This window comes from Diabrotica undecimpunctata, chromosome 7, assembly GCF_040954645.1.
Source record: "Diabrotica undecimpunctata isolate CICGRU chromosome 7, icDiaUnde3, whole genome shotgun sequence".
In the NCBI taxonomy this organism is placed as follows: Eukaryota; Metazoa; Arthropoda; class Insecta; order Coleoptera; family Chrysomelidae; genus Diabrotica; species Diabrotica undecimpunctata.
Window position 1 is genome coordinate 81,698,969 of NC_092809.1, and position 12,113 is coordinate 81,711,081.

Here is a 12,113-nt window from a genome sequence, read left to right on the forward strand (position 1 = left end):
ACTGTCTGGTCAAGTACGGTCGTTTAAATAATCGCTCTTTGGGATAAACAAATTGAATAACTTTGGTTGATCTATGTGAAATATACCACACTTTAATAATTCATAAAGTGCCACAATTTTGATTAGTTATATTAAATGTCATTCTCTAAAAACGAATTTATTAACACTTATAAATGACTTACTCCAAATTGAGGATTTTTCGGAAAAATTAAGTGATAGTCTTTCGATTTTTTATATTGTCGCTAAGAGTTAGTCCAATCTTGACGTATAGTACCTCTAATAATAGGATTTAACATACAGAGAGAATACAATGGAATAGAAAAATCGAATACAGCACAATGTCAAAAGGGCCTTAGTTGTGTATCTTCGGTTCTATTAGTCCAATCATGACGTGCAGTACCTCAAATGAGAGGATTTAACAAATAAAATACAATGAGGTATAAAAATTAAATGGAGTAGCATGTAAAAAGGGCATTAGTTATGTATCTTCGGTCCTATTAGTCCAATCTTGACTTACGATACCTCAAATAATAGCGCTTAACCAATATATTACAATGACTCAGAAATCAAATACAGCAACACGTCAAAAGGGTCTTATTTACGTATCTTCGTTTTTAGCACTGATAAAAATCCGACAGGAATCTGCATTTCTATAAAAAAAAATAGATTATTTGTTTTGTGTATTAATTTAGTTTAGGTCAACAAGAGTTGCAGTAAAAGATTTTTCTAAATATAGAATGTGAACCATATTTTCAATGCTTTGTGAAAGAGAATTAGTTTATAATATTCCGGACGACGTAAAAACAAAATTTTTTTTAGAATATTGGTCGATGAATGTTTGGTGGTTCTACTACAAAAAAGGTAAAACTAAAATCTCGATTAAAAAAGTGGCAACCGGTTACTTATAATGAATCCTCACCCCATTATTGATTTCACAAGTGATAAAATGGGTCAACAAAAGACCAGTTTTAATCCTTACAACATTTAAACATAATAGTTGTATCTCGGTTTAACCAGGTAAAAAGAAAAATTATACACAAGTGCTAAAACCACAAGCTATTCTCGATTATAACTTGAAAAGGAGTGTTGATCTTAATGATCAAATGTCTTCTTACCAAAGCCCAATACACAAAATTCTGAAGTGATATCGGAAAGTGGCAGTGGAATTAATATTTAATACCGCAGTAGTCAATGCTTAGTTGCTAAATAATAGAAAACGCGACAAAAGCGACAATCCATCCTTGAGTTCAGACTGGAGTTTGCAAATAAAGAAATGTTGGAACCCTCACGACCAGTTACACCCAAAAAATAACATATCAGGCAAAGCGATGTAGATAATAAAAAGAGAAGAAAGTGTACAAGATGTTACAAAATTTTAAAAAGAAGCATGACTAGTAGAAAGGCCGATAGAAAAGTTAAAACATACTGTGAAGAATTTTATGTCAAAACTGCAATATGTCTAGCATGCATATGAAGCACATTAAAAAACAATTTTACTTATACAGGAATCAGTCTCGTTCGAACCTTCGTGTTGGAAACAAGCATCGAAGAAGTACTTGTGTATAATTATCTTATCTTTTTGTAATTAGTACCTATAATTAGTATAAGCCATTTGTTATCAAGAAAGTTAAAAACAACTGAAAAAAGTGATTGTGTTCAATGTTATTATAATTATCCAACAAGGAACTAATACAAATTTAATTACTACATTTATTAACATAAATATAAATAAAATAGTCCGGTATATTAACAAAATATGCCGGAATGTCTTAACAATTCCTAGTTGTAATTAGTGGAAAACTATGGATCACCAACTAGATAACCAAGAACCAACTAGTTATCAATGCATTGAGGACATAAATTCAGCCATTAGAAAATCCTGCCTAGCCCGCACTCTTCCACCTAGAAGAAATCGAAAAGACAGTTACAACTCTATAGATGAACAGCAGAAAAAATTTAAAATACGCAACAACGATCTACAAACAAAATTATCAAACTTTTAAATAGAAAAACCACAAAAAAATCTCACAGATGCAGAAGAGGTAAAAAGTGGTAGTGAATGGGTATCAGTCCACCGCAAGAAACGTCAACGCAACGATGATAGTCCTGAATTGAAAAACACCAAACAAGCTACACTCAAAGATTATTGGCTAAGTAAAACTGTTCTTACATCTAACAGATACGAGGCACTTGAAAATGATAAACCTAATGAAGAGGATGAAATGCTGGAAGAAAAAAAAGATGAACAGCGTTGCTAGCGCACGGACATACAGCACTGAACATCTCCAATATTAAGCAAAGAGGCACAAAGAAAGATCTGCCACTATTTAATATAGAACTGGCTATCCAAAGTAACAATAAAGATATATATATATATATATATATATATATATATATATATATATATATAATATTACAAAATTACTAATCTCTATTGTCACAGTTGAGCCACCGCATCCGAAAAGGGAACTACCCCAATGCCAAAGATGTCAAAATTTTGGCCACACCCACAATTATTGCCACAGGAGTCCGCGCTGTGTAAAATGTGTGGGCCTATCATCTCAATGCCCAAAACCAAAAAATATTAAAGATGTTCAATGTGTAAATTGTCTAAAAAATCATCCTGCCAGCTATAAGGGATGCTCAATATACAAAGAGCTACAGAAAAAATTTTTCCAACACTTAGAGATAAAAACGCAAGTCAACCACCTCGTGCAGAATTTCCTTCAAGCACTCAACTAACTACAAGCTATGCGAAAATTGTTGCAGGAAGAGATAATAGAAATACATCTACCATAGATGAGACTTCTCATATAATAGAAACAACTCCTCAACATATACAAAATAATCTAGAACTACTAGTACATAAGTTAATGGAAAGAATGAATAAGATGTTTGATCTCATAATTTCTCGGATATCTAAGCTTAACCTTCAACACTAAACTAAAGATGTGCTGTTAGAATGCCAATGGCTTAACCACTCATTTCCACGAAGTTAAAGCATTTATCTACTATCATAATCTAGATGTTATGTATATTTCCGAAGCACACATGACTAATAAGAGCCATTTCCATATTCCCAAATATTCAACCTATGTAACTCAACATCCATTAGGTAAAGCCCACGGAGGTACGGCAATTATTATAAGAAATAACATTAAGCATCATGAAACAAATAAAATTAGTAAAGTTAACATCCAAACCACATCAGTGTCGGTCGAAGATTCACAAGGCTCGATTATTCTATCTGCTGTTTACTGTCCACCGAATAAAATAATTAAAGCTGATCATTTTACTGAATACTTTAAGATGCTAGGACACCGTTTCATTTCTGCTGGAGATTATAATGCCAAAAATCATAAATGGAGTTCCAGAATCGTAACCTCACGTGGACGAGAATTATTAAAAAGTATTAATGAGAATCATTTAATTCCTTTCTCCACTGTAGAGTCTACGTATTGGCCTACTGATAGACAAAAAATTCCTGATCTGATTGATTTTGCTATAGTAAAAGGAATATCACATACCTACCTCCAAATTTCTCCTTCATTTGACCTCTCATCAGATCACTCCCCTTTCTTAGAAGAAATAAAAACATCCATCAATCTAAACTTTCCTCTTAAAAGTGATAGTGACATAGAAAATGCAGTTGCTCACTTAACTACAGTTATTCAGCAAGCTGCTTGGACGTCCACCCCAGAAATTTATTACAAACACAACTCCGAGTCCTATCCTGCACACATAAATACACTCATATTGGAAAAAAGAAAACTACGAAAGATATGGCAGCTCACTAGGCATCCAGAAGATAAAACAAATCTGAATAGAGCTTGCAGACTACTCAAAAGAAAACTGATCCAACATAAAGACAGTGGAATCAACAAATATTTAAAGAACCTCTCACCTGCAGATGATACAAACTATTCGCTGTGGAAACTAACAAAAAAACTAAAAAAAACACAACCAACAAATGAATATGCCAATCATGAAACAAAATGGCACTTGGGCTAAAACTGACATAGATAAAGCATATACTTTTGCAAATCATCTATGCGAGGTATTTCAACCGCATCAGAGGGAAGTCTCAGTTGAAGAAGAACAAGCTATCCATGAAGTCGTAAATGCACCATATCAAATGGCTCCACCTATTAAACCTGTTAAGAAATCTGAAATCAAAGAAATAATTGATAATCTGGAAATAAAAAAGTCACCTGGATATGACTTAATATCTAGTTTAGTACTAAAAAAATCTACCCAACGAAGGCGTAAGTTTAATTACTTATATATTTAATTCAATACTAGCGGACCAACTCGACATCGAGTTTTTTAAATGAAATTTTTATTTTGCGAGAAAAATTAAGAGATCAATACAAACAATATAAGCAAGAATATACATAACATTTTTGAGTAAAGTGGTGGACAAGAAAAGGGCTTAGCGTTTTAGTATATAATTTTAGTTCATCAAATGTCGACATGGATATCATTTAGCAGTTAATTTTGCATGCTGATCACGAATCCGGTGTCAGATTTGCTCTATCTTGACGTTTTATGCGCGTTTCGGGTCACTTCCGGTGTCGGATCGCAACCGAAAGTACATCTATTTAGATTCGTCTCGACGAGACCTTTCGATCCATATATACAGTGTGGGGTCTAAAACTTAAAGTAAATTTTAACTTCCGGTCATCTCAAAACCGGAAGTGAATTTTTGTACCAAAAGTATATCTTGACAATCTCATACGTAATACTAATAATATTCCGAAAAAATATTTTAATTATCTAATATGGTTTTTGAGTAAAGTGGTGGACAAGAAAAGGGCTTAGCGTTTTAGTATATAAGATTAAAAACAGGTTATTTTCCACTCCAATGGAAAGTTGCTCAAATTGTTCTGATTCCAAAACCTAACAAGGATCACACGGAAGTATCTTCATACCGCCCTATTAGCTTGTTGCCTATTATATCCAAAGTATTTGAACGGCTTTTTCTGAGAAGACTGGAGCTTATTTTATATGACAGTAATGTTTTACCGAATTATCAGTTTGGGTTTAGGAAACAACATGGTACTATCGAGCAAATTCATAGGGTGGTAAAGACTATCAGAAATTCGCTTGAACAAAAAAAATACTGTACTGCTGCATTTCTAGATGTCTCTCAAGCATTCGACAAAGTTTGGCATGTAGGTCTTAACTCCAAAATTAAATCTATATTTCCTCATCCCATAAGTTAACTTTTAAGATCCTACCTGACAGATTGATTCTTTCAAGTCAAAAGAGGTGGGGAAATCACTAACCTGTTTCCAATTTGTTCCGGAGTTCCACAAGGAAGCATACTAGGACCCACCCTCTACTTAATATACACATCAGATCTCCCAACGACGACCAATATAACAATCGCTACAATGCCGATGACACAGTTATCATGGCTTCAAATTCTACAGCAGCTGAAGCAGCCCAGGTATTACAAAATCACCTACTTAAACTAGAGAGCTGGCTTAAGCTGTGGCGAGTCCAAGTTAACAGTTTAAAATCAACACAAATAACGTTTACTTTAAAAAAATGTGTCGCGCCACCAGTTTCTATAAAAAACACTCCACTACCAGTTAATACCGTCGTTAAATACTTAGGAATCCATTTAGATAGCAAACTTAATTGGGGCATCCACATCTGGAAGAAACGCCTTCAACTCAGCTTAATCTACAGGAAAATGTATTGGTACATGAGTCGAAAATCAAATCTTAGCCTGGAGAACAAACTTCTGATATATAAATGTATTTTAAAACCGGTATGGCAATATGCAGCACAAATCTGGGGTACAGCAAGTAATACCAACATACAAAAACTTCAACGTTTCCAATCGAAAGTACTGCGCCAGATCTGTAATGCCCCTTGGTATATCACGAACCACAGATTACACCACGATTTACAGCTACCAACAGTTTGCGAAGCAATATCTGCTGTAAACTCTGTATACAAGAACAGACTATCTTGCCATCCAAATCCGCTGGCCACGGATCTGCTCAACATTTCACACGTAAGAAGATTAAAACGACCAGACTCTTTGGACCTCTAGTAAATCAGGAAAAATAGAGCATAGTGCGGTGAAATAAAAAGTTTCTATTCTGGTGTTTTCTAAATCTTTCCGGAATTTGTGTTTTTAGCCTTGTAATTCTCATATGTGTGTCATTGATGTTTACCTGTATTAAACTCTGTTTGTTAATTGAAAGTTTAAATTAATTGATATATCATAGATTATATTTATATTATATTTTACCTGGGTGCTCGCCACTGGGCAGCTTCCCACTATGTTATTGTACATATATTATACATATTGCTTATTGTTTATAATGAGACAGATTACAATAAACATTGGATGTTAAATAAAAAAAAAAAAAAAACTTATACAGGAACTATTTTTGAGTTAAAAACGTATTGTGCCTTAAGTGCCCTTATAGTATTGGAAGTCGTAAGTTGATAATTTCTAGTAGTACGTTTTTATTGTTAATTACCTCTGTAACATTGATTGTGAGTTATAGTATTTGTAAAAAAAAATGGATGTAAATAATATGACTTAGACATCTAAAAAAGCTAGATGTGAACATAAACGTAGATTAATTACTGCTGAATTACAATCATTGTTAGAAGCATCTGACGAGGACGATGTAGATTAAATAAATGGTGGAAGTGACTCTGATTGATTCTGACGAAAAACTTGCACAAAGTCGTTCAGAAAAACCGAGGATTGCGTTTTGGAAAGAGAGAACATAAACAGAATTTAAGACTCTTCTCGGGCTTATATTCCATATGGGGACAATTAAGATAAACCGTTTGAATGACTACTGGAAAAGTACAGATAACTTCTATAATTGTGTTGACTTGACTAGACAATTGCTCATAGCCCATATTAAGAAATAACGAAATAGACAATCTCCACTTGTCAAAGAAACTAAAAAATACATGAAGTGGTTAGTATTTACAGTCCTGAAGGAATATGTGTGACTAAGTGCAGAGATAAATGAGACATATATATGATATATTCAGAATTTGGTTGTTAGATGGTTAGAACTAGACCAAGAAGAGGATTGGTATGTGAGAAAGTTAATCACTCAATATAATAAATATCAATGTGGTATAGACTTACGTGAACATGCTGAGCTACTATTTATGCGAACATAAGGTGGTACAAAAAGTTAAACAAGTGCATATTTTTCAGCTCATCTTGCTGAATGCATATTTCCTATATAACAGTAGATATCAAAAGCAGATTTCTCTTTGCGATTTTAAACTTTCGGTCATTGAGAGTCTTTAAGGACCAAATCCCAAGTATCTACCTAAAAAAAAACAGGTATTCCACCATTTACCTTAAAATTTTCCAAAAACTGTTTTACGAAAAACTAGGTGCTGCAAATAATTTCAGTTATTCATTCTAATGTAAAAAGTGGAAGTTTTTATTATTTTTTTTTATTTTTCTTTTTGAATTTTTAACTTTGGCATTTCCACAAATTTTATACTTATAAATAAAAAATTATACATTTATATAGTTATTTATTATTTTAATAGAACACAAATAAACATCATAGTGCACTGGTAGCATATACAATACATTTACATATAAAATATATTTTAAATTTAATTTGAAACAAAAAAAAATTATATTGTACATAAACAAATAAAATGTAACCAAAAATTACTACTAATTTTAAAAAACCAACCGGCACCGTGTGTACATCAACATATTTTATTGGAGACGAACGTGTTACAATAAATTTTGAAACAAACAAAAGTTTATAAATATCTCTAAACGCAACTAAGGTGTTTTTCGCAACAGTTTTTCTCGTATTTATCAATTTTACCATAATAATACAAGTATTACTTACCTGTGGATGCCAGCGGGAAAATTCGTTTCGATCGTTCACTCATGATTTTTCACAATTATCTGGGAAAAAGTACCAGCTAAATTAAATATGCAACTAAACAATAATATACCTATTAAATACGAGAACCCTAAACCGGTCAGTAAGGTTGTATGTCGGTCCGTGAACTCTACCCTAACCGATCGATATTTATGTACCTACTCTGTTTCAAATAAATATATATTTTGGCAACATCTAGTAATACTGTATTGACGCCAGAAACAATGATTTTACCCATAGAGGTTAAAATGTATGTTTAGTGTAAAATATTAAAAATATAAAAAAATCGAAATATTAAAAATCTGACAACGGTGTCAAGCCTAAAAAGATACACTATACGAATATACAAGACTTATAATTTGAATATGATAGCATTTCTTGGTGATGCTAAATTACTGCAACGTGAAAAGAGTTCAAAATGATGGCGGGATGTATATATGTAAAAGTAAACCTATGTTTATTTTAAGTGAAACAGCAGGGCTTAGTTATTTTTAGTTATTTAAAGTTTTAGGTTGTATGACTGTTTAAGTTTTATTGACATTGACATATTGTAAATTGTATGGTACAATTGTCAAATTACTTAATGGCGTAAGAAATAGCATTGTTCTTGATTCTCTTTTTAGGTTTGTATAATTTGTTAAGTTATTTTAGTTATGTTATTATTGTTAATAATTTATATTGTAGAATTTTAACGATAATAAACTCTTTTTAGACGAATTCAAACTGCTATCTCTTCACATGAATAAGGGTATGATATTACACTTATAAATCAAGAACTTAAGCTGATAAAAAAAATATAGTGATAACTATAAATTTCCAAGCCGTTATTTGGATAAAACGATATTTAAGAATGAATTTTACATCAATGAGAATTTGCATGGCTATAGAAGCAAACAGTAGTGATAGTAAGAAAAATGTATATAAATTTAAGTGGCTGCAGCCAACAGGGTCCCGTTTTTATTATGAAATCCCCTTTGAAAAACAACTTCAAATTGATCATTCTGAACTATTTCATCTGAAAAAAGTGAAGAATATATTAGCATCTATGAAAACAAGAGGATCCTTTAGAACATGTACTATAGCATTAGAAGACAATTTGAAGGAGATTTATTTTGATTCAGATGGTGATGTGGTTTATCAAAGTGAGTACTTACAACAGACCTTATTACCAGTGTATGAGAAGATAGAAACAGCTGAACAATTTCCATCATTTGCTGAGTTGCTCCAGAAATTTAATGACACAAATTTACCTAAAGTTGAAAAGAAAAATTTAAAAAAAATAAAAGATGATTTTGTACTTCGAAATTTTGATGGAAATAATGTTCCAATGAATTCATGGCTCAAGACCTTCGAATCAGAATGTTTGCGATGTGAGGTGGTTGCTGATGAAGACAAGATTTTGATTCTACGTTTGTTTCTTGATGGAATAGCAAAAGAATGGTTTGAATCAAAAATAATAACATTAGGCTTAGATAACAGTTTTGAGGTATGGAAAATTAATTTTTTAGATAGTTTTTGTGAAACAGGTTGGCATAATCATAGGCAAGCTTATTCTTTTAGGTATATAGGTGGTAGTATTGTTGATTATGCGTTTCGTAAAGAAAATTTATTGCTAAATATAAAGAATGATTTTCCCATTGATATACTAATTGATTTAATTGTAACAAATTTGCCAATTTATATACAAGATAATATTAATAGAGCTGACGTTACAACAATGGAAAAATTGGTAGGTGAATTACGAAAATTGGAAAGTTTAGTTATAAAAAAGAAGAATAAATTGGAGACAACACCAAATTTTTATCAAAAATCTACTATAATATCAGAAGAACAGAAAACTACTTGTCAATATTGTGATAGAAAAGGATTCCCTGGGAGGTTTCATCCAGAGGCAATATGCCGTTTAAAGCAAAAAGATAAAAAGGTAACAAAAGAAAACAAATCAAATGATATTAAATATATCAATAATATTGCTATACAGGAGACATTAAATGAAACAGTAACTGAACAAAAAAACTAGATTTGCTGCCATTGATCAAATTAAAAGTATTCCTAAATAATAAAGAATTATGTGGAGTTTATGACCCAGGCTCAAATGTTACTCTTCTGAATTCGGAGGTGGCAAGAAAGTTAGGATTAGATATTCAAGAAGATAGGAATATGTTTAAAACGATAAATGGCAGAACAAATTTTACAGGAAAACTAATTGCAAAACTGAAAATTAATAAAATTGAGAAAAATATTAATCTTTTTGTAATTAATGATGAATATTTTGAGTACGATATTCTACTCGGATTAGATTCTATTTTAAATTTTCAAATGAAACAAGATTTTGATTTAGAGATTTATCAAAGATTATACGGAAAAATTGAAGAAAAAATCGAAAAATTTAATTATAATATTAATATTACAGAATACTCCATAAACTTTAATGAGGGAATTCCCACAGAACTTTTTGAAGCAAAATTACAACATTTATTGCCATATCAGAAAAATAAAATAGAAATATTACTAAATAAATATGACAATATTTTTGCAAAACATAAATTTGACATTGGGCAGGTTCAAAATAATGAAGCTCAAATTAAACTTTTAGAACATAAATTTGTTGCAAAAAGACCCTATAGATGCTCGATAGAAGACCAAAAAGAGATAGAATTTCAAATAGGACAATTATTAAAAGCAAATTTAATAGAAGAATCATCTTCACCTTTTGCAGCACCTGTTACATTGGCTTTTAAAAAAGATGAAGGATCTAAAACAAGATTGTGCATTGACTTTCGTGAGTTAAACAAATTAATTATTCCTGAACCCCAACCTTTTCCTTTAATTGACGAGATTTTGACCAAAACAAGGAATGCTAGGTTCTTTACTACTTTAGATATAAATTCTGCTTTTTGGTGTATTCCAGTTCGGATAAAAGATAAATACAAGACAGCCTTCGTTACCCAAAGTGGTCATTGGCAATGGAAATGCTTACCTTTTGGGCTTAAAACATCTCCCGCAATATTTCAAAGAATTTTAAGTAATATTATCAGGAAGCATAATTTAAATTCATTTTGTATAAACTACATAGATGACATTTTAATATTCTCATTATCATTTGAAGAACACTTAGACCATATAGAAAGACTTATGAAAGCAATTATTGAAGAGGGATTTAGGCTCAAACTTCTAAAATGTAATTTTGCAAGAGAAGAGGTTAAATATTTGGGACACATTGTGGGACACAATTCAGTTCGTCCGTTACATGATAATTTAATATCGATCAGAGATTTTCCAGCACCAGACACGAGAAAAAAAGTACGACAGTTTTTGGGAAAAGTAAATTTTTACCACAAATATATAAAAGATTCAGCTAGGTTATTAGAGCCACTACATAATTTACTTAGAAAAGATATCAAATTCCACTGGTCTTTAAGCTGCCAAACAGCTTTTGATAGGGCAAAGAATATCCTCTGTTCTGAACCTATACTAGCCATTTTTAACCCAAATGCTCCTACAACTATATATACAGATGCTAGTGTTCTAGGAATTGGTGCGGTTCTGAAACAAAAACAAAGAGATGGAGAAATGAAACCCGTAGCATACTTTTCAAAAAAATTGAACAAATATCAAAAAAATAAAAAGGCTATTTTTTTAGAATGCCTGGCAATTAAAGAAGCAATAAAATTTTGGCAATACTGGCTAATGGGAAGAAAATTTCTCGTTATTACTGATCATAAACCCCTTGAGGGAAGAGAACTTCGTACAAGACCAGATGAAGAATTAGGAGATATGACACATTTTCTTTCACAATTTGACTTCGACATTAAATATGAACCTGGAAAAGAAAATGTAGAAGCAGACTGCCTTTCTAGAAACCCAGTGTTGGAAAATATGAAAAATGCAGAAACATTCATAAGAACAGTAAACCTAGTCACATTAACTGAGATAAAACAAGACCAAAATAATAATCGACAAGTTATAGATACAATGAGAGGAACAATTTTGAACCAAGATATATTTTATAAATTAAGGAAGAATGAAAAAAGAATAATTTTATCCAAAGATTTTGGAAAAGAGTTAATAACAAAAGTTCACAAATTTTATGGTCATATTTGTGCTGGTAAAGTAACAAACAAAATTAGAAATTTTTACTACATTAAGAATATAGATTCACTAGCAAAGGATATCTGTCAAAAATGCGAGATCTGCTGTAAAAAT

The 12,113-nt window shown here is 31.5% G+C and overlaps 2 protein-coding genes across 2 annotated transcripts in view; both read left to right on the forward strand.

Moving 5' to 3' along the window:
* Positions 1–12,113, forward strand: part of Smr (nuclear receptor corepressor smrter) — a 690,586-nt gene that overhangs the window by 325,852 nt on the left and 352,621 nt on the right. The window lies entirely within an intron of this gene.
* Positions 8,376–10,136, forward strand: LOC140445538 (uncharacterized). Its single transcript, XM_072537634.1, has 2 exons — positions 8,376–8,530; positions 8,620–10,136. The coding sequence occupies exon 2, from the start codon at positions 8,758–8,760 to the stop codon at positions 9,925–9,927; it is 1,170 nt and encodes a 389-aa protein (XP_072393735.1). The 5' UTR covers positions 8,376–8,530; positions 8,620–8,757; the 3' UTR covers positions 9,928–10,136.